Here is a 22314-nt window from a genome sequence, read left to right on the forward strand (position 1 = left end):
CTCATGACAAAAGATATAAAATTCTGGGGCACCTGGGTGGCTCAGTTGGTTAAGCGACTGCCTTCGGCTCAGGTCATGATCCTGGAGTCCCGGGATCGAGTCCCACATCGGGCTCCCTGCTCAGCGGGGAGTCTGCTTCTCCCTCTGACCCTCTTCCCTCTCGTGCTGTCTCTCATTCTCTCTCTCTCTCTCTCAAATAAATAAATAAAATCTTTAAAAAAAAAAAGATATAAAATTCTGAAAACAAGATGCCAATAACTGGTGCCTACAGCAACCAATGTTTTTTAAGAGAATATATAGAGTGCCAGAACATAAATATATAATTTAATCCGTGGTCTTCAAGTAATACAGTCAGTACTGTCCCTATAATCTGTGTGACTGCAAACAGCATGCACATGACAATACTATGCACACTGTATAAATGTGGATTTCAACTGTGGCAACTCTACTTATCTTAGAAGGTGAAGCCTTTGCTCAGTCACCCTTTTCATTAAAAGGCCTTGTTAACCTAAAGAAGTTTCAGCAAAGAGGTTAGAAACCCTGTAGCAAGTAAATCTATGTGACCTGCTGGATCAGTGTTAGGTAGCTTGTTGAGGGTCAAATATTACAGTTAGCTCTGGGTTGCTTTGGCTTGAAGAACTTAAGATCTTTAAGATCTTAAAGCCTGTAAGATCTCCCCAGCATTGCGGATTAAAAAAGATATTTAAGATCTTTACCTTTAAGATACTTTTAAGACCTTCCCAGCTTTGTGGATTATAAAAAATATCATTCAAAAGACACATTTGGCTCCTTAGTATGTTTTATGATACATGCAAGTGATATATTAACTGAAATTGCAAAACTGCCTATTTCTTATAATCCAGTTAAAAATTGTATTCATGTTACTAAAGTCACAATACCAAGTGTAATAACTTTTTTAATGAATCACAAATAAAAGCCATGGGAAAATTTTAAGCCTTTATTTTGGTCCTTTATGTATAGGGAAGCTTCAAGTTGGTAATTATTATATTTCTGCATCATGTTAATTTGGGAGAATAAGTTACATAATAATCCCCCCTCTTTAAAGTAGAATGGATATTTTTCCCTAAATAATTTCTACCAACTAGATTTAGAGTTGAGGTTACAAATGTCTCATAACATCAGCAGGTATAATGTTTTCTTCATTTAGTTTAGATGGCATTCTTTTTAAGAGAGCCAAGAGAAAACACTCACTGGCAATGCTAAAGTAAAAATATAGGGAGATGCAAAAGATAAGCCACATATCTTTAAAAATTCATGGTATGCTGTATGTTCGCACATATGAACTATCCAGGAACTCACATGCTTTTTTTTTTAAGTGTATCTCTCTACTTAAGAGAGGGGGAGATGAAAGAAAGAGAAAAAGGCAGTCTTTCAACATTAAAAAGGCCAGAAATCCGGGTTTTTAATTTAGAACATTATAATGGCATCGTAAAAGAAGTAAACTGTCATTGTGGGTTTTTTTTTTTAATTTTGAGTTGTTTTATCAGGAAGAATATCCTAATTCATTTTCTATCTACAATGTGTATATATATATATATGTATGTATATATATATATATATATATATATATATACACATATATGGAGGCATCTGAACTACCTCAGCATGAATGAATATGTAGCATTACCAGTAAGACATCTCTTCTTATTTCAAGGATATAATGCCTTTTGTGAGAAAGTAGGTGTGTAACTAAAAATGTTTCAATTTTTCAGGCTTATACTTTCTTAGGGGACAATCTTTAGTTTTGGGCTTGATTCCCCTAATCTGAGTTATTACAGATGAAGTGTGAGGAGTTCTCATCTTCTCAGCAGTTGGGTGAAGCAGATGTAAGTTGAAGAAAGGAATCATATAGCAGTAGTGCTGACCAAAGTTTGCTCAAAATTTGCTGGAACACATGTTTCAGGTCCTTCACACTAATGGATTTTTAAAAAAATTGTAATAATCTGTAATCCTTCTTCCCTAAACAATTAGATGTCTTGCTATTCTCTCAATGTAGAGTTACACATTTAACTCCTTTCTAAATTAAAACTAGGGAGTATAAATAAATGTAAATATTCAATTTCTTAGTATCCTTATTTGTTTGGATTATACATTTTTCCCATGTGGAAATAATGCAAACATTTATTTTCTATATCAGACAAGAACACAGTTTAGTAATCCAATTCTACTGCAGCATTGTAAAAATCATCCCTTCACCACAGTGTAAGATTTAAATGCATCTGCACAAGGGTGCACACTATATAAAAGGAGTAAGGTTGCTGCTGCCCTGCCGAGCACTTCCGGTCCCTACCCAGGTCCTACTGCAATGCTGGTGGTCCCAATGGTTTTATCCAAATAAATTGTGTTTAAAAAATAAAGCATTTAAAAAGACAAGTCAAAATGTCTCAGAAACCATATCTCCAACTCAAACTTCATCTATTTAAATGTTATATTTGCCTCCCACTAATAAACCTTTATTTCACTCAAACTGAGCAATAAATATTCCACACTGAAGTATCTTCCTTGCCCAATTAATCCAAAGGAAAAAAAACTGAAATGATTAGTAAAGAAAAATGTAGGGACTAACACACCCTTTTAATATGTTTTTAAATATTTTTAAGGTTTAAAAAGTGTTTAAAGTTTGTAATTCCTAGTAGGAAAAGATTATCTGAATGAATATCCTAATGGCAAACCACTATAGAATGGATTATAAATTTTACTTATTTATTTATTTATTTAAGATTTCACCTCTCCATTTGACAGAAAGAGACACAGTGAGAGAGGGAACACAAGCAGGGGGAGTGGGAGAGGGAGAAGCAGGCCTCCCGCTGAGCAGAGAGCCCAATGTGGCGCTGGATCCCAGGACCCTGGGACCATGACCTGAGCCAAAGGCAGACGCCTAAGGAATGAGCCACCCAGGCGCCCCTGGATTATACATTTTAAAAATCGTACTCACCACATGCAATTGACAGGTAAACTTGAGAATCTGGTGTCTGGTGTAGGATGCGAAATGGAGCAACTTTAGCAGTAGAGTCTAAAACTGAATCAAGAGTTCCAACCAGAAGCCCTGGTGTAATAAAGAGACCATTGAAATAAAGATTTTACAAAACATAAAACCAATATCACTTCATCTGAAGAACAACCAATGGATTAGTCTTTTTTAAAATTTCTAGCCCAAAGTTTCCTTATAAAGATTTTCTTAAAGAAAAAATATATTCAGGATGAAGAGATTACTGTGCTCCAACATGAGTAGTGCTTGAGAAAATTATCGTTCAATAAAACATAAGTCAGGTTCAATTGTCCAAATCTCACTATATATTTACAGCACTTATATATATCCTTTATAAGGTTGTATATATATCAGATAAGAATGTAGATTCTGGTACCAGAGATCTACTAGACTTGAATACTGGTTCTTGTCACTAGTGCCAAATTGAACAAGCTGTACTTATTTTTTCATCTTCATTTGTAAAATAAGGGGGTTAAAATAGAACCTACCACAAAGGGTTGTTAAAAAGATGAAATGAGCTATTATTACATATAAAAATTAGAACAATGCTTACCATATAATAAAGCACTCAATGTTAACAAATCTTGGATATTTAAACAAGGTAAAACGTTGATTAAATAAATGTATAGGAAGGGGATTTTCTTTTTAACAATTTTTAATTCCTCAATTTGAATTCAAGGCTTTTGATCAATTAGTTCCAATGTAATTATCTGATTATATTTCCTACTCCTCCCTAGAATAAAGTTTGCTGCTTTAACAATCAACTAATTCCTCTGTTAGAGTCTTTGCTAAGCAATTCTCTTTTTACCTATGCATGTTAATGCAAGTCTTCTAGCTCAGTCCGCGAATCCAGATTCTACATTTTCCTCAAGACCCACTTCCCACATAAAATCTTTACTAGCAACCCCAAGTAATAATGCTTTCTCTTTTCCCTGATTACTTTGAACACTTAAAGTCTGTACAATACAACCTAGCATTTTGATTATTAGGCTAGTTATTATAGCTACTTTCTAAACACTTCACATATTGTCTCTTTACCTAGAATGTTAGCTCTCAGAGGACAATAATCAAGTCTTCTACTTCTGGATTTGTATGCCCCCTAACTTTCAACATGTTGCTGGGCACAACAGGAGCAAAATTTCAATGAGATGACTGAAATATATAAAACTGCTTTCCTTTCCTGTAAGCTTTGATTGGTTGAGTGTTGGTGTTGTTTTATAAGGTATTTTTAATTCAGCATATAGATTTGAGAAAAAATTCAAACCAATTACAAAGTAGGCTTTTGGCTATTTTCCTTTCTTTACTCACTTAAAAGGAGTTAAGATTACAAGCAAGCTTTGAATGAGAATATAGGTAGGTTGGCAGATGTGTGATAGGAAGTTATTATGAGCATTGAGGGAGGTAAATTAGAAGATTAGGTGGTAGAATAGAGATATAAAGAGAAATTTGGCTCAGCTGAAAGGAAAGGGTAAGAGAGTAAATGTAAGAATCAATAAAAAATAAAAACAGGGGTCACAAATGCAGCATTATATAATATCAATTAGCAACCTGACAGAGGGTTTTGATAGTGGAGGTAAAGTATCAAGGAAGATTTTGGCAATGGCAACATGTACAGATTACAAAGAAAAAAACTGATCTGATATGAAAAAAAAATCTGGTATGAATGGAAGAATTTAAGAAATAGAAATAAGAAAATCCAGACAATATTATGAAAGAGGAGGTGCTGGGGAAAAGAGAATGGGAATGAGGAGGAGAGAAGAAGTGATTATATTTCAACTAATAATGACGGAAATCCTGGAGGGTTTGGAGATAAAAGAAAAAAAATAATTCTATCACTTCCAGCATGAAAAAGGTACTGTGAGAAGCTGGATTTGGCTAAGAGATCAAGGATAAAGAAAAGTAGGAGCTAAACATTGCAGATAGCCTCTTCATAGCAATGTGATTGAAATTATTCAGGAAATGGAAAAAAAGGAGAATGTTCTCAGTTTGAAGACCAGAAAGTGAAAATATTCAGAAGAAAGATAAGAGTAGAAGTAAAAGAACCAAAAGAGGTAACTCTCTTCAAGTTGAAAAACAAAACCAAGGGTATGAATGTCTGTGTATATAAATATACATATAACAACTTGACAACATTGTCAAAATAAAGGAATTATAACTTTAAATAAAAGCATTTATTAAACAGCACTGTTTTAGCTGCTAGATTTGCCTTCCAAGAACTTAAATTCTAAAAATTTCAAAAAAGTATTGTCAAATTTATAAGGAAAATCATTTATTTTGCCCTTACCACATTTTATTATTTTTTAAGATTTTATTTATTTATTTTTGCGAGAGAGAGTGTAAGAGAAAGAGAGAGCAGGAGCAGGCGGAGGCTCAGAGGGAGACGGAGAAGCAGACTCCCCACTGAGCCGGGAGCCCCATATGGGGCTGGATCCCAGGACCCTGAGATCATGACCTCAGCCAAAAGCAGATGCTTCACCCACTGAGGCACCCAGGCACCCCTGGCTTTACTACATTTTAAATAAAACTAGCTTAAATTCTATTTCCTTACGTACATACATTAGAAAAAGTAATATTAGAACAGGAGAAAGAGCAAAATGGTAAAAAAAAAAAAAAGTATGGCTCAGCTGAAAAATAATGGTGGGAGAGTGGATGTGTAAGGAGGCAGAAAAGAAAGGAGAGGCCACAGATAACCATTCCTGAGTAACATAATAACAATTAGTTCTCTGATAGAAAGTTGTGAGACTGGGGACAAAGCAGTCAAAATCACTGACAAGAAAGGCCATTTTTTTTTTTTTTTTTTTTTTGCAGCAGAAATGTGTTCACAAGATTATAAGTGCCTTACGCTATGTAGAAAGGAAATTGTTCAGTTTTTATAAGTACATTAAATCTGTCAGTTAATATAAAGCTATATGACAAATAATTTGGAAGCTAGCGCTAGAATACATTTCCAGTCACTTGGGGAACTCTTCTAGCTCATTAAGCTATAATCATCATCAAGTCCTTGCAAGTCAATCAGGAATTAATATGTGCCAATGTCTGGGTTGTAAAAGTACAAGAAAACAAGCAGATAACTTTGGGTTGCTTTTCTATGTACACAGAGGTTTATTATCTGACAGCCTGAACATCCAAGGTCATCAATCAGCCTACACATGGGAATTTCTATAGCTATAGTAAATTGGGAAGAGAATAGACACTGAGAGAATAGCTACAAGACAGAACAAGAGATTTAAAATTATAAAGAAGTTCAAATCATCCTTTGAATGTCTATATTGAGTAAGGTACCAAAGCTCTAGATCCTGGTAATGTCTATGGGGTTTTGGTAGCATTCAGCCATACAAATAACACCAAACTTCTTAAGGATATACACCATCACAATACTTTTTATTAAATGGCATAGGAAGATAACAAAAAAGCAAGGTTCTACCATTTTTTTTAAATAGGCTATTTGCAGGTAATGATTATTGCTCATGAACCAATTCTCTTTTGCTGGATAGAGATAAAGCACCATTGAGCTGAAAAATATCCTAACAGGTCATGTAGTCCAACCTCTAGCATATTCACTCTATAGTATTTCTGATAAAAAGCCTGGCTTATTCCTTTATATTCCTATATATTCCTACTTTTCCCAAGGTAGACTATTGTTTTGGTGGGACTTTCTAATAATTGGAAAGTCCTTGAACACTACATCAAAAACTTATGATGTACTATATGCTGGCTAACTAAACACAATAAAAAAATTGGAAAGTCCTTTCTAAAATATGAAAGGATTTATATATCTAAATGTTATAGTCAAGGCTAGCTTCAAGAGCTTGTGACCTGTCCAAAGGGCCCCATGCTCAGAAGGGCCCCTGCTTAGTTTAATTCTCTGCTGTCACTGTCTTGAAATTTCTTAATTTTTGAACAAAGAGCTCTGAATTTTCATTTTGCACTGGGCCCCACAAACAAGGTAGGTGATCCTACTTACAGTGGTTATCTCTGGGCAGCAGGATGATGGGTGATCATTTTTTCTTAATGCCCATACATATTTTTGGAAACTTTTACAATGAACATCTTTTACCTTTTTTAGATAAAAAATAAAGCTATTTCTTATACACTTAAAAAAAAAGGTCTTTCTCAGAATAAATAAAATGCTATTTCCTTGTAGCATTTGGGACCATGCAAAACATATTCTCTATTCAACACAATGGGTCTTCAAATATTATGATTATCTTGTCTCCCCTTGCTTATTCTTCTCTTCTCCTAGCTTAAAATACTCCTAGTTCTTTCAATTGTTTGTTGTATGAGATTGTCTGTTATATGAGATTTTTCTTCTACCATTCTCTTAACGTACCTATTTGTCAAAGTCTCTTATAAAATGTGCCATTCAAACCTGAATGCCAGATATGGTCTGAATAAATGCAGGTTTTTTATATTGTGGGCTCCAAGGTTATATTAATGCAGTCTAAGGTCATATTAGCTTTTTAAGCCACTACGTCATATTATATTAAACTTGTGATTGACTAATCTACTTTGATCTATTTCACAAGTACAAGCACCAACCTAGGTATTCTGTCCTGTACAGTTGATTAAAACAACAACAACAAAAAACCCCTAAATGCAGTTTACATTTATCCATGTTAAATTTTATTCCACTGATGTCAACTGAGCATTCGAACTTGTCCAGATCTTTATGAATCTTGATTTTATTTTCTATGACAGTGACTCTCAACTGAAACTTCAAATTTGAATCATTTGGAGTTTTTGAAACTACTAAAGCCCAGAGATTCTAATTTATCTGGGATATGGCCTGCGTATTCTATTTTTTCCCTTAACTTTGTATTATAAAATTTTTCAAATGTAAAAAAAATAGAGAAAATAATATATTGACACTTCTATGTGACCATCACCTAACTTCAATAATTACGAACATTTCATCAATCTTCTGTCATCCATCCCTCCTAAAGTCATTTACTTTGTTTTAAAAGGTTCTCAGTTGAACGTAATATGCAGCCAGTGTTGAGATAACTGATCTACGGTGTTAACTGTCCCTTTCAATTTTTAGACACTTGCAAATTTGATAAAATTTTTATTCTTTTAAATTGTTTAAATTTTTTTTAAAGATTTTATTTATTTATTTGACAGAGAGAGACACAGAGGGAGGGAACACAAGCAGGGGGAGTGGGAGAGGGAGAGGCAGGCTTCCCGCCAAGCAGAGAGCCCGATGTGGGGCTCGATCCCAGGACCCTGGGATCATGACCTGAGCCGAAGGCAGACGTTTAACGACTGAGCCACCCAGGCGCCCCCATTGTTTAAATTTTTTTAATTTATTTTTTATTATGTTCAGTTAACCAACATATAGTACATCATTAGTTTTTGATGTAGTGCTCAACAACTCATTAGTTGCATATAAAATTTTTTAAAAGATTTATCTGAGAGAGAGAGAGAGAGAGAGAGAGAGAGAGCAAGCCGGGGGAGGGGCAGAGGGAGAGAGAATCCTGAAGCTGACTTCTCGCTAAGCATGGAGCGGGACACAGGTGCTCGATCCCAAGACCCCAATATCATGACCTGAGCTGAAATCAAGAGCCAGCCACTGGACCAAATGAGCCACCCAGGAGCCCCAAACATTTCTTTTTTGTATTAGGTCAATAATAATGACAAACAGGTAGGACCCCAAGGGCTGAGTGTTGGAGAGGCTGTTAAAACAGCCACAGCTTGAAGATGGTACTCATTATCAATGTACTAATTTTGCACACTTTTAGTTTGACAAGTGTCTCTTTCTGCTTGTAAACTAGATTGAGGGCACTGTGTAAGGCAATACTGCTCTAGCTGCAGAAGAGTCATTTAAATGAACTTCTTAATTACAAACAAGATTTATTTACATTCTAAGTAAAATGTTTGATTATAAATTTTGGCCATAGAAATGACTGCTAGAACTTTATAGTGGATTCTGTATCTTGTCATAAGTTGTCATGTTTACAAAGTCAAAAAAGTACACCTTTACTGAATTTTTTATAATCTCAACTTCATTAAATGTTAATGAACAAACTAATTAGTAAACTGCCAACACACTTAGTAGAAAATACTTTCAAATAGGAGAAAGTAGTGTTCTCAGAGGTTGTGGGTATTCTTGATTCTATTGCTTTTGCTACCAGATCTAAGCCCTTAAAACAGGACTGTGAATGCTTATTTTAGGATAATCCAATAGCCACAGTTGGCATTTTGAAAGCTGCCAACTTTACACTAAGAGCTTTGGAAAACAGTTAATAAAAATAACTCTTCTTTGTCCTGTTTTTCCTCTCCCTGCATTCTTTTAAAGACATTTACTTGAACACTAGATATACAAATGATACAGCACTTTAAAAACGTTATTTAGAAGACCTAAAGCTAGGGCGCCTGGGTGGCTCAGTTGGTTAAGCAACTGCCTTCGGCTCAGGTCATGATCCTGGAGTCCCGGGATCGAGTCCCGCATCGGGCTCCCTGCTCAGCAGGGAGTCTGCTTCTCCCTCTGACCCTCTTCCCTCTCGTGCTCTCTGTCTCTCATTCTCTCTCTCTCAAATAAATAAATAAACTCTTAAAAAAAAAAAGACCTAAAGCTGACCATAATCTTCATTAGTATAAAATGAGAGGACAACTAATACAATGATAAAAAATCAACAAATGTGATTGTTTTAAAACTTCACTTCCTTATACCGGAGTAAGGGAGAAGAAAAAACAAGACCATCTAGACTGGAGTTGAAAGAATAGTGGAGACAAAAAACACAAGGTTTAATTCTCAAGTACCTTTAATTCTCTATCAGGTTTTCCTATTCTATAGATACGGGCATTCCTTTTCAACAACCTTTTCTAGTTGCTAAGGGCATTATATCTTGAGTCTCATATTTCCAACCGCAAAGAAATGAATCTGGAATATTTGCTGTGTCCCCAATGACTGCCGTCTTTTGATTTTATACTATCATATTATTTGTCCTGCTTAGAATGTCCTCCTCATTTCTCTCTATCAAACCACATCCCAGATATTATTAGTTTTCATATTTGGCTGATTTAATTCAAAAACAATACAAACTGCTTTTTGACAAGATGCTCCTCAGATATCACATTGGAATTCTGCCACCAGAATACCACCTATTGTTATTAATCACTGCTTTTAGGAATCTTTGTATCATTTAACAGGACATCTGATAAGCATACTTCACACCAGAACTGGCCTTGGAAAATTGTTTGGGGGTCTCAAATACCCCTCATTCATGACTGTAAGTCACCAAAATCAGGGAGATATTACTGACTACCCCAGTAATTATATATTTGCTTGCTTACTTGTTTATTATCTGTCTGTCCCACTAAATTATGAACTCTGTAAGGGTAGGAACTATTTCTGTTTTATTCACTACTGTATACCCAATGCCCAGGGCAGAAACCAGCTACTACCCCATTTCTCTGTTCCTCTTCATAGCAAAATTCCTAGGAAGAATTATATATATTCACTCGGCCTCCAAATATCCGCTTGGCTTCATATGCTCTAGTCCCTCTGGTCTCTGCTCATATGTCACCTTAAAGAGGCCTTCCTAGACCAAATTTATCTAAAATACCAACCTCCTCCCCTATCACTATACCTTACTTTATATTTCTTCATATGGCTTATCACCACCAGCCATGTAGTACTTGTTTATTTGCCTCCCTCAACTAGAATGTTAGCCCATGAGAATAAGGATTTAGTTTTGCTCATTTGCTGTTATCTCCAGCACCTAAAAGAGTGCCTGCTTTTTAGAAAGCACTTGGTAAGTATCTGTTAAATGAATGTATCCTCTACAACCACATACAAAATTTCTTCTTATCTTTTGTGCTTATATAGCAGCAGCAAAAGGTGGAAAATTGGGCAGATTTTCTAACGTAAAGGTAACATAAAATACATGTCATAGCTGGTACTCCAACAGGGTAAACATTATAGAGCCATTTATTTTATTATTAGTTTTTAGCTTACTTTACATCCATAGTCCACGAGAAGCATGGGTTTTCATCAGCTGACTCATTTCTACTTCAAGTATCATGTTTTGAAAAATATAACTAATGTGACTAAAACTATATGTATTCTTCAATATCACTCAGTAAGACAAGTGATGCTTTTATCTGTAGAAGAGATGCTTTTATCTGTAGAAGTGCTGTTGGGGAACTTCCAGGTTTGGGGCAATCATAGATCAAAATGAAATGCTGCTGTGGTATTTTATTCAAATGCTTGTATATTATTCTGGTTTTAAATCATAAATGCATAATCACAATCATACCAAAATTATTGAATAACTATCAGTGTTTTACTTTTATAGTGGAATCATTGCAGATTGGACATATTCAATGTTACTACTCCAAATCAATTTCTGTATACAACATGGGAAAAGTAATTACTATGGAAAATGGTATAAATATAGATGCTCCTTTGGCCCTACAGAAAATGGCACTCCATTAATAGATAAATGAATATCAGATGTTTATATAGCTGCTCACAAGTTTTAAAACTCATTTGACTCTCAGAACAATGTCATGAGGTAGGGAAGACAAGTTTTGTTTCCATTTTATGGATGAGGAAACAAAGCCTTTATAAAACAATTATAGCTGAATAGAGACATAAAAATATTAAAGAATCAGGGCAGACAAAGGTAGTAGAGTTAATGAGGCAAGTGCAATCAATGAACTCAGTGGTATATTGATGTATTTATGGATGTTGGCTTGTAGCTGACTTATTAAAAAGAGAATCCCATAGGGTAACCCCCGGGAGGGCAAATTATACTGTGCTCTGTTCCTTCCCTGGAACATTTTGATCCATGTGAAATCAAGTAAAAAGTTACTTTTAAAGATCTCTTTGAATGAGAAAGGTCAGCTTTATAAGAGGGTTGGAAAAATGAAAGTTGGTCAATATCATCACTTTTTAAAATTTGTTTAGTCTTTTTTTTATTAGAATGAAATCCACTTGAGAGCAAATACTAGTCTCCTACTTACAATATAAATTTCCAATATCTTAGCCAAAAAACCCCTCTCTATACAATCCACATCATCATTATTTTTTTAAAGATTTTATTTATTTATTTGAGAGAGAGAATGAGAGAGAGAGAGAGCACATGAGAGGGGGGAGGGTCAGAGGGAGAAGCAGACTCCCCGCTGAGCAGGGAGCCCAATGCAGGACTCGATCCTGGGACTCCAGGATCATGATCTGAGCCGAAGGCAGTCGCTTAACCAACTGAGCCACCCAGGCACCCTCATTATTGTTATTTTAACTTAACTCTTGAGGATTGAAGATTCATGATCCTAAGGTGAAGTGGAGTAGTGGTTTCCTGTATGCTTAAGGAAAGAAAGACTCCAGCAACAAGCAAGGGAGGGGAAAGGAAGAGAGAACAGTGTTATCAACAGGTATCTAAAAAACTCCTGAGGCTTATAGGTATGCCGTCAATAATCCTTCCACTACTACCAAGAGAAAGTGGTGACAATGATCATCTTTCAAGTCATTAGACCACCAATGAAGCTGTCCTTTCTCACTCAAAACAACATAGATGGATCTAGAGGGTATGTTAAGTGAAGCAAGTCAGATAAAGACAAATACCATATAATTTCACTCATACGTGGAATTTGAGAAACAAAACAAATGAATAAATTAACAAAGAGATGAATAAAAACAGACTCTTAAATATACAGAATTGGTGAATGCCAGAGGGGAGGTGAGTGCGGGATGTGTGAAACAGATAAAGGGATTAAGAGTACACTTATTGTGATGAGCACTGAGTAATGTACAGAATTGGTGAATCACTATATTGTACACCTAAAACTAATATAACACTGTATGTTAAGTATACTGGAATTAGATAATTATTTTAAAAAGATCTTTATTTTTCTACTTTATTTTATTTTTTGTAGTTTCAAGTTTTTATTTAAATTTCAGCGAGTTAAGATACAGTGCAATATTAGTTTCAGGTGTAGAATTCAGTGATTCATTACTTACATACAACACCCAGTGCTTATCACAACAAGTGCCCTCCTTAATACCCATCACCCATTTAACCCACACCCCTGTTCACCTCCCCTCCAGCAACCCTTAGTTAGTTCTCTATAGTTAAGTGTCTGTTTCTTGTGTTTGCCTCTCTTTTTTTTCCCTATGTTCATCTGTTTTGTTTTTTAAATTCCACGTATGAGTGAAATCATATGGTATTTGTCTTTCTCGGGCTGACTTATTTTGCTTAGCATAATACTCTCTAGCTCCATCCACATCACTGCAATGGCAAAATTTCATTCTTTTTATGGCTGAGTAATATTCCATTTTACACACACACACACGTCACAACTTCTCCATCCATTCATCAATTGATGGTGGACATTTGGGCTCTTTCCATTATTTGGCTATTGTTGATAATGCTGCTATAAACATCAGGGTGCATGTGCCCCTTTGAATCAGTATTTTTGTATCCTTTGGGTAAATACCTGGTAGTGCAACTGCTGGATATTAGGGTAGTTTTATTTTTAACTTTTTGAGGAACCTCCATACTGTTTTCCAGAGTGGCTGCACCAGTTTGCATTCCTACCAACAGCACAAAAGGGTTCCCCTTTCTCCACATCCTCGACAATATCTGTTGCTTCCTATGTTGTTAATTTTAGCCATCTTTAAAGTACACTTGAAAAAAAATAATAAAGTACACTTGACCCTTGAATAACATGGGCTTGAACTGTGCAGTCCACTTATACATGGATTTTTTCCCACACATACAGTGCAGTAATATAAATGTATTTATTCTTTCTTATGATTTCTTTAACACTCTCTTTTCTCTAGTTTACTTTATTGTAAGAATACAGTATATAATACACAAAATATGTGCTAATTGACTCTTTATGTTATTGGTAAGGCTTCCCTCAATGGTAGGGTGTGAGTAGTTTAATTTTGGGAGAGTCAAAATTTATATGTGGATTTGTGACTGCACATGGCAGGGTGGGGATAGGGGGACTGGTATGCCTAACCTCCACATTGTTCAAGGGTCAACTATAATTTTTTACTTGATTTCACATGGATCAAAATGTTCCAAGAAGGAGTAAAGGAGGGAAGCACACAGTGTGATTTGTCCTCCCGAAGTTTGCCCTATGGGATTTTCTCTTCAATAAGTCAAAATGATATTTATTAATTTACAGTGTGTGTAGGGGGGGATTTGATATTTCCTTATCTAAAATGTGATATCATGGCCACCATTTGGGTACTCCAGTCCCAGTAATAAGGTACCTGGGAAGCCAAAAATTTTATCAGATAGTTCCTTTGTGAACATGGAACGCAGGCATATTTTGCTAAGAAAAAAATGAGAACATTTTCAGAGTTGGACTCCTTGAGTTGGGAGTGGGGAAAAAAGAGAGAAAGCCTTATATTTTTGAGGGATGGTCATTAAGAAATTCTTTAAAAGGCTACTTTATTGTTTATTATGTATGTGTATAATTATGATGAATCATTTACATGGTGATTTGTTAAGCTTATATAAATATCAGAAAACATTTTGGGGCGCCTGGGTGGCTCAGTTGGTTAAGGGACTGCCTTCGGCTCAGGTCATGATCCCAGGACCCTGGGATTGAGTCCCGTGTCGGGCTCCCCCTCCTCTGCAGGGAGCCTGCTTCTCCCTCTGCCTCTGCCTGCCACTCCCCTTGCTTGTGCTCTCTCTCTCTCTGTCAAATAAATAAATAAAATCTTTAAAAAAAAATCATAAAACATTTTGAAATGGAAAGCTTATTTAAAACGTTATTATGTTCTAGTTTTTACATATGATTTAATTTCAAAATAATGGTGCCAAGATGAAAGAGGAGATAAGAAAACAGAATGTCTAAAACTTCTCCATTTTAATAAATTTTACTTTTTAGTATTGTTCTACAACCCCCAAACAAGGTCTACTGAGGGAGACTGTCAATGTAACACACAAGAACCTGCTTACATTTTTCAGATATGGAATATTCAAGAATAAAATAGTCTCAACAAATAATCTAAATTAAAGCTTCCTGATTGATAGGTCTTCCTAAGTCCCATACACCAGAATGTAGCCCCATAATTCCACTCATGTAGTAGCTCCAATCTATCAAGCAGAGCAAATTGTTGATTTGTGCTTAATAAGCCAAATATGCATAAATTATTTTCAATTACATAAAGCCAGGTGCTAAATTTAGATGCCACAGGAAAGTCATTACCCTTATCAGCCAGGATGATCGAGGGATAATGTAAGGTAACTGCAAAAATCCAGAAGGGTGAATTTCTTCTCTAAATGAAAGAAAATTACTTTATCTATAAAATAACCTTTATGTATAACAAAAATATCCACAAGATATCTTACCCTGCTGTGAACCAGGACAATTAAGTAAGATAAATTAGGCAAGTGATAGGTAATCTACAAGATATCCCTTAGATGTGTTTCATTTAGAAAAGGACCTCAGAATTCTAACTTACAAATTAGTCTCCTGTTATAACCACCCTAGGGTTCTCTGTTGCCCCAATTCCATTATTAGAAAAAAAAACAGAGTCAACTAACTTCAAATCCACAGCTCAAGTCATTACATTGCTGGGGGTTATTGCCAATTATCACATGGCAAAGGAATAAAATCTTAAAGAAAGTACAACTATTAACATTTCTAGGTGGTTATTATCTCTTCCTCATTAAACAAAATGTATAATGGAATCATTTAAAAGGGTAGCACATAACACTGGATTTCAGCAAACAAAATGGACAAAGGCAAGCTTATGCTGGCACCCAAACTCCTGTGAGAGCTAATCCAAATGTGGATTTGCGGTAAAGCATAGCAAAGCTCTTGGCTTCACAAATTTAAGTCAGAATAGAGTAACTGAGCAGTTATGAAACTCAGCACACACTTTTCTTCTGGACCCAAAAGAACCAAACAAAGCTTAAAAACACCTCTGCTCCTTTCTGACCCATTTTGCTTAATTTACATGTAATATAGTGGCAGCACTCATGTGGAAATTTCAAGCATTTTGAACATACCACAGGTAAACTGATCATGCAGACAGACACACTGACCACAATATGGGGTTATGGCTATTCTCAACATACATGTGCGATAGAAATCTTGGTTTATTTCTGCAGACAAATCTCTTATTCTACAGATACGCGTTTGAAGAGTACATGGGAGTGGGTGGAATAGAGAAACTGGTGCAACTGGTCCATGTTTTAAGAAAATATGTCAAATGAAAAACTAAAAACAGAAAACAAGGAATGATTATTTAAAGGAAATTTGCAAGAAGTGAAAAACTATTTCATACTACATTACACTGATCTGATTCTCAAGAATCTGATTTACCTATTATTTTCCAGGAACACAGTTGTACAAAGTGAAATATACTTCTTTGGTAATGTGGACAAGAGCACCATCAAAATTCTGGTCAAAAAAATGGGGAACCAAAATATTATGCTGTAACACAGGGCTATAAGATCTACTTTAAATATACTCTGACCTGTCCTCCATGGACTAAAGAGGGTAAATTATGTCACTTGGTATTTATCAAGACTGATTCTCAAATGTTAATCTGGAAAATATATGCATCTATTAAATGGAAAGGCTCCTCTGCAAAATAACACTTGTAATTTTTAAAAATCAGAAAATGACAAAATGTGAAGTTTAATGAGGCAATTTTTGTTGCCATATTTTCAAGAATACCTTTTCAGATGCTGGATGAGATGAAGAGGTCTTGCAAAATAAAAAAAAAAAGTGCTGCAGAACCTCAGAATTATCTCCACCCTGGGGGGGGGCTTGAAAAAAAGGAAAGAACAGTGCACATTTATCAGCATCTTAACAACATACATTGATTTGGCACCTATTTTATCCTCTCACCTCTGTGAGGTAGATACCATTTCACAGAAGAGGAAAAGCCATGCCATCTCCTGCATGAATCTTTACACAACCTTTCAGTTATTTGGTTCTAATTCTAATTTGCCTGATTTACTAGTTACTGGTTATAATTATAATTTGCCTGGTTTACTGGTTACTTCCCCCTAACCCGATCCTCTCCCCCCTTATCCAGGTTATGAGCAATTAATTCAAAGGCGGGGAAGTGAATCTTTTTTTGGGGGGGGGGAAGTGAATCTTAATTGTCTTTGTACACTAGCATTCCATGTGGCACAGAGCAGGCGTTTATGGTTGAATAAGTTAAAGAATTTGTCGAATACCATTCAACAAGACATGAGGGTAGGACTAAAACGCAGGTTTTTGTGCTCTTCCCTCTTTCCGCTACATCACGCTGCCTAAATGAAGTCTGGCCCACCACTTCAAGGCCACCATACCAAACTGCAAATTGTCACGAAAAAGAGCTCTGCGTGCCCCAGTGTCCAAAAGTTTGAATGCCCCCGCCCCAGACGGGAGGTCTCAAAATTCTCTGGAGGCTTTCAACACTTGACCAAGGGACAGTTCTGGATTTGCAAATCAAATCACTGAAGGCAGGATGGATTAGGCGGCCAGAGTTAAACTTCATTTGTTTCACGGGTGTGATAACAATCATGGCTTTGAAAGAAAGGGCAGCGCCAAACCCTCGAGAGGGAAACGAATTACGACGGTTACTCTGAAATAAGATCCCAAGGACTGAAAACGGGGTGACAAAGTAAAAGATGCTAAATTGGGAGAGGTCAGCAATTCTGAGACCTATCCCTCGCCCTCCCCCGACTCCGATCTGCTCCCCCCACCCCGCTTCCTAATCTCTCATTTGAAGCCCATCCCTCAGGATGTGACTGGGGCTCCTCCCTTTCTCCTCACCATCCTCCCCGCCCCCCCCCCCCACACAGACACACAGACACACAGACACACAGACACAAACACACACACACACATCCCGCATTCCCCAGGATGGTGATTATCGATAGGGGATTTTGTGAAAAAAGTTAAGTCCACAACTGCGAACTGGCCCCTGTCACCAGCCTCAAAGCTACCTGTCGAGGACTAACACTCGTCATCAGCCCCCGCCCCCGTGGGAAGGGACCGGGCAGGTACTTTGCCCAAGAACCCGTCCTCTGCCTCTGATTGTTCCTCCGCCTCAGAAAGGACCCCTCCAACCTTTCCTCCTGCCACCCAAAGAGCAGCTGCTCGCCCGGTGAGACATTCTTAGGACTCAGGGAGGGCAACGGAAATGTGGTGGCGGGAGAAGAACCCCAGCCCCTCCGCCAGGGGTTTAGAATCGAGCGGCGGGTGGCGACGAGTAACTGTTTTCCCTCACCGCCTTTTAAGTGGCAGCGAGCACGGCCCGGGGTGGGTGCGGGTGGCCGCAGCTTACCTGTGAGACCCCCTCCGCCCTCCTCACCGTAGCCCCGACGCCGCTGCAGCACGAAGTAGTCGTTGGACCTTTCCATCAGCCACAGCTTCAGCGCATTTTTCAGGAGCACTTCCTCAGGCTTTAGCCACATCGCGAACTTTGTGCCGCCCAGCAGCAGCGACCCAGATGCCCTCCTCACCTCCTCCGCCACCCGTCTATTTCCCTCTACTTCTCCTCCCACCAAATCTTCCTCAGGCTGCAGCGGCTTGGGTTCAGGTTTTCCACGCTTCCCCCAACCCTCCCTTCTCTCCCACGTAGGCAGCGAGATTGCCAATTCCCTCCTACAGCTCTACCGCCCGACTGGGAAATAGTCCCGCTTCTTTGCCTCCTGGGAGTTGTAGTTTCCTACTCGCTTTTCTGTGCCCAAACAACGAGAGCCAGGGACTACAATTTCCACAATCCACTGGGATGAGAACGGGGTGGGGGTGCTTTCAAAGCGCGTCCCGCCACCACTTAAGTGTATTTTGCCTATTTAAAGTTTAAAGCGGTTTTTTGTTCAAATAAGTGAGCCCCAGGTATAAATGTGTTGTTTCTTCTCATCCGTTTACAGCCGACGGTGGTAAACTGTAGAAAACAAAGTTTCTGGAATTTTGGAGTAACGAACGGCCCATTCTGGGAAGCTGCAGTAGCAGCACTAACATTTAATGAGCTCTTACTTTGTACTAAAGCGAATTCCTATACATTATCTCACGTAATTCTCACAGAGGTCTTGCGAAGTGGATATTATTTCCCACTTTGCACATAAATAAACAAGAGCACAGACGGGTGAGGTGACTTACCCAAGGTCACGCGATTAAGTGGAGTCTGATACAATTCCTTGTCTAATTCAAAATCTTCTTAGATTCAGTTTCTTTCTGCCCATACAGGAAGACTATAAAATCTCCAGAAGCCACAGGATTTTCTTCACGCCATGGGCGCCTCCCTCCCGCCACTGCCACCCCAATCTGTTTATTTAACTATTGCAATCAGCCACACAAAATGTCTTCTCCGACTTTCCTTTTCAGGATCTAAACAATTTATGAGCATTTTTTCCCTTTTATTGAACTCTTTAAGGAAAAAAAAATCCCTTTCAGGGTAGCCTTCACCTCTTTGTACCCTTGGCATCTGCTTAAACACTAAGGTGAATGAGGTCAGTGATTTGTATGACCTCGCAGTGAGGACTTATTTGAGGGATGTTTTTATTTATTTCGATAACTGAGACCGCCAGAATTAAAGAGTGCACTGAACGCAAAAACGGTTTTGTTCGAGAAGACAGAGTTGGGGGGCAATGTACAAAAAAAAAAGGAGCTCTTGGTATGCTCTTTTGAGAATAAAGCCTCAAGGCCATTTCACTAAAAAAAAAAAAAAAATGGGGTGGGGCACAACCAGGAGCCAAAGATCTGTGCCTTGGAGGAGTGTCTCTGGCTTACACCTCAAAAGATGTGGGCTAGCTCAAGGGAGGCAGGAGTGTGCTACAGCAGGGATTTTTTTCTTGGGGATGAGAAAAGGGTCAATTTGGGATTCTCTACTGCTAAAAGGTGGTAAATAGTCCCAAGGCAGCTTTCTGGAGAAGATGGGAAGAGGCACTCTTCCCAGAGCCCAAACTGCAATGTATCTTTGGGGAAAGCCATCCCAATTTGGATGTATACTAAGGAAGAGAATTTCTCATGTTCCTGGTAAAAGATTGGTAAATGTAGCAGAGATGTAAGGTGCCCCTTTTACCTTTCCTTCTCCTTTTAATTTTCTTCCTCAATAAACCACATTCTTTCCCAATATCCTTAATGGTTACAACTGTGACAAGGGCTGTCCGGAACTGGATAGTTCCTCTGTATAATATTGATTTAATCTTTATTAATAAACTTGCACATTTTTACATCCTTACTTTATAGATGAACAGGAGTCTCAGAAAATTTAAATAACTTGCCTAAGATCACACAGCTAAATAAGTAGCAGAGTTGGGGTTTGAACCTAGATCTGTCTGACTACAAAACATGACACTATACCACCTATGCATATGGTTTGTAGATACCTCAAATATGTGTCCAAAGCCAAACTTAATTCTCCAATATTTCCCCTGCCCAAAGTTATTTATCCTTCTAGGTTCTCATAGTTCAGAACACCACTGTTTATCAAGATGATCAAGCTAAGAACCTTGGAATAATCTTGAACTTCTTACTCTCACCACCTTCATTGCCTCACACACACTCACACACTCATCTACTCACCTCTACTTTTTTTTCAAAAGTCCATCCCATCCTATTACTACTTCAGATTAGCCTCACATCACTTTCCGCCTACACTCCAATAGCATCTCACCTCATCTGTCTGCTTCCATTCTTGTTTTCTGGTTTATCCAAGCCACATATTTATGGACATAATGTTATACCATGCAGAGATAATACCTCATTTATCTAGCAGTCAATCTTTCAGCTGACTCAGCCTTCTAAATCATGGCCTAAGACACCTATATGAAAAGATACTAGAGGGGCACCTGGGTGGCTCAGGCAGTTAAGCGTCTGCCTTCGGCTCCAGTCAAGATCTCAGGGTCCTGGGATCGAGCCCCACATCGGGCTCTCTGCTCAGTGGAGAGTCTGCTTCTCCCTCTGTGCTCTCCCCCCACCTCTCTCAAATAAGTAAATAAAATCTTAAAAAAAAGAAAGAAAAGGTACTTGAAAACCCTAAATAGCAATTCCAAACCCTATGCCATGGAAAAACTGAGGCTGTCAAAGATTCTACTGGATTCTTATTTGAAAGGAATTTCACAAGCTTAGTTGACACTTTACAGCCTACGGCAGGTTGAGAAACAGTAAGATTCAAAACAGGCGGAGCACTGCTGGAGGAGAACCATTTAAAGGTTTGCTGCTCAAAATCCGGACTCTGGTCCAGCAACATCTGTGTCACCCAAGAACTTGCTAGAAACTCAGAATCTCAGACCCCATCCCAGACCTGCTGAATCAGAATGTGCATTTTAACAAGATCCCTAGGTAATTTGTAGGCACATTAAAATTTTAGGTGCATTGATTTAAGCAAATTAGATATTTGAAAATCAAACTCTACAACAACTTGGGGGCAATTAATCATGTTTCCATTAAGACCTACATAGGCATCTTTTAAAAATAAGCCTTGTTAAAGATTTTTAGATGACTGAATTGCTTTTTAAAAAAGTTTGTATCAGGACATGCCCATTAAATTTTTCTAAGGCAGTGGTTGAGAACTGGGGTATTGACTGAAGGAGAAATTGCCACTATCCATGCTAAACCCTATTTATATATACTATTCTCTAACCATCAAAATCTAGGTATGTCCACAAGTATCTCACATTCATGATGTTTTTGGAGAAAAAAAGCTAGTGGGGAGTATTTTTAAATCTTTTCACCAAATTAGCTCTAAGGTAGAGGACAATGAATCTCTGGAGGTCAAAGTGTCCACTGTAATCAATTTCTTAACGTAGTATGTAAATATAAATTTTTATATTTTTTAATGTTTAAAAACATATTTAAAATTCACTCACTCTGAACAGAAGAGGCAATTATTTGTTACAGCCTAGGGTGATAAAATTTCTCCAGATGTTACAGAGTTTAATTAAAATACTTAGTAAATGAAAACTAGATGGGGGTGGGGGAAAGGAGTGTTCCTAGCATTCCAACTGTCTTTAAATGCCTGGGAACCATTATTATTATTTGTAATATAATACAAATTAACTTCTGCTAAACCTATAGATGAACTCTCTGAAAACTCCTCCTTAAGTTGGAGACTCCTTGTACATATATTTCTCCTGCCACTGTTAAAGGAATCAGTTTATATTTTGATTACTATGTGAGAGTAATATAAAGTCTGTTGCTCAAATGATCTGTTCTCAAAAAAAAATTCACAAGTGATATGGAATTCCTCTTTGTATATGCTGAAGAGAATTGAAAACATACATCTACACAAAGACTTGCACATATTCATAACAGCATTATCCATAGTGGAAAAAAGTGGGAAAAATCCAAGTGTTCATTAACTGATGGATAACCAAATGTGGAATATTCATACA

The 22314-nt window shown here is 37.4% G+C and overlaps 1 protein-coding gene across 1 annotated transcript in view; it reads right to left on the reverse strand.

Annotated features, from left to right (window-relative positions):
• The window catches only part of TBC1D8B (TBC1 domain family member 8B), a 56779-nt gene extending 38199 nt beyond the window's left edge, over nt 1–18580 (reverse strand). The window contains exons 1-2 of the mRNA XM_025853688.2: nt 18261–18580; nt 2957–3067 (exon numbers count right to left, since the gene is read on the reverse strand). Coding sequence (XP_025709473.1) covers nt 2957–3067; nt 18261–18390 — 241 coding nt within the window. The 5' untranslated portion in view covers nt 18391–18580. The remainder of the gene's footprint in view (nt 1–2956; nt 3068–18260) is intronic.
• Nucleotides 18581–22314: the final 3734 nt, after the last annotated feature.

The sequence above is a fragment of the Callorhinus ursinus genome, unplaced genomic scaffold, assembly GCF_003265705.2.
Source record: "Callorhinus ursinus isolate GAN/ISIS: 27379988/994484 unplaced genomic scaffold, GSC_fseal_2.0 scaffold65, whole genome shotgun sequence".
In the NCBI taxonomy this organism is placed as follows: Eukaryota; Metazoa; Chordata; class Mammalia; order Carnivora; family Otariidae; genus Callorhinus; species Callorhinus ursinus.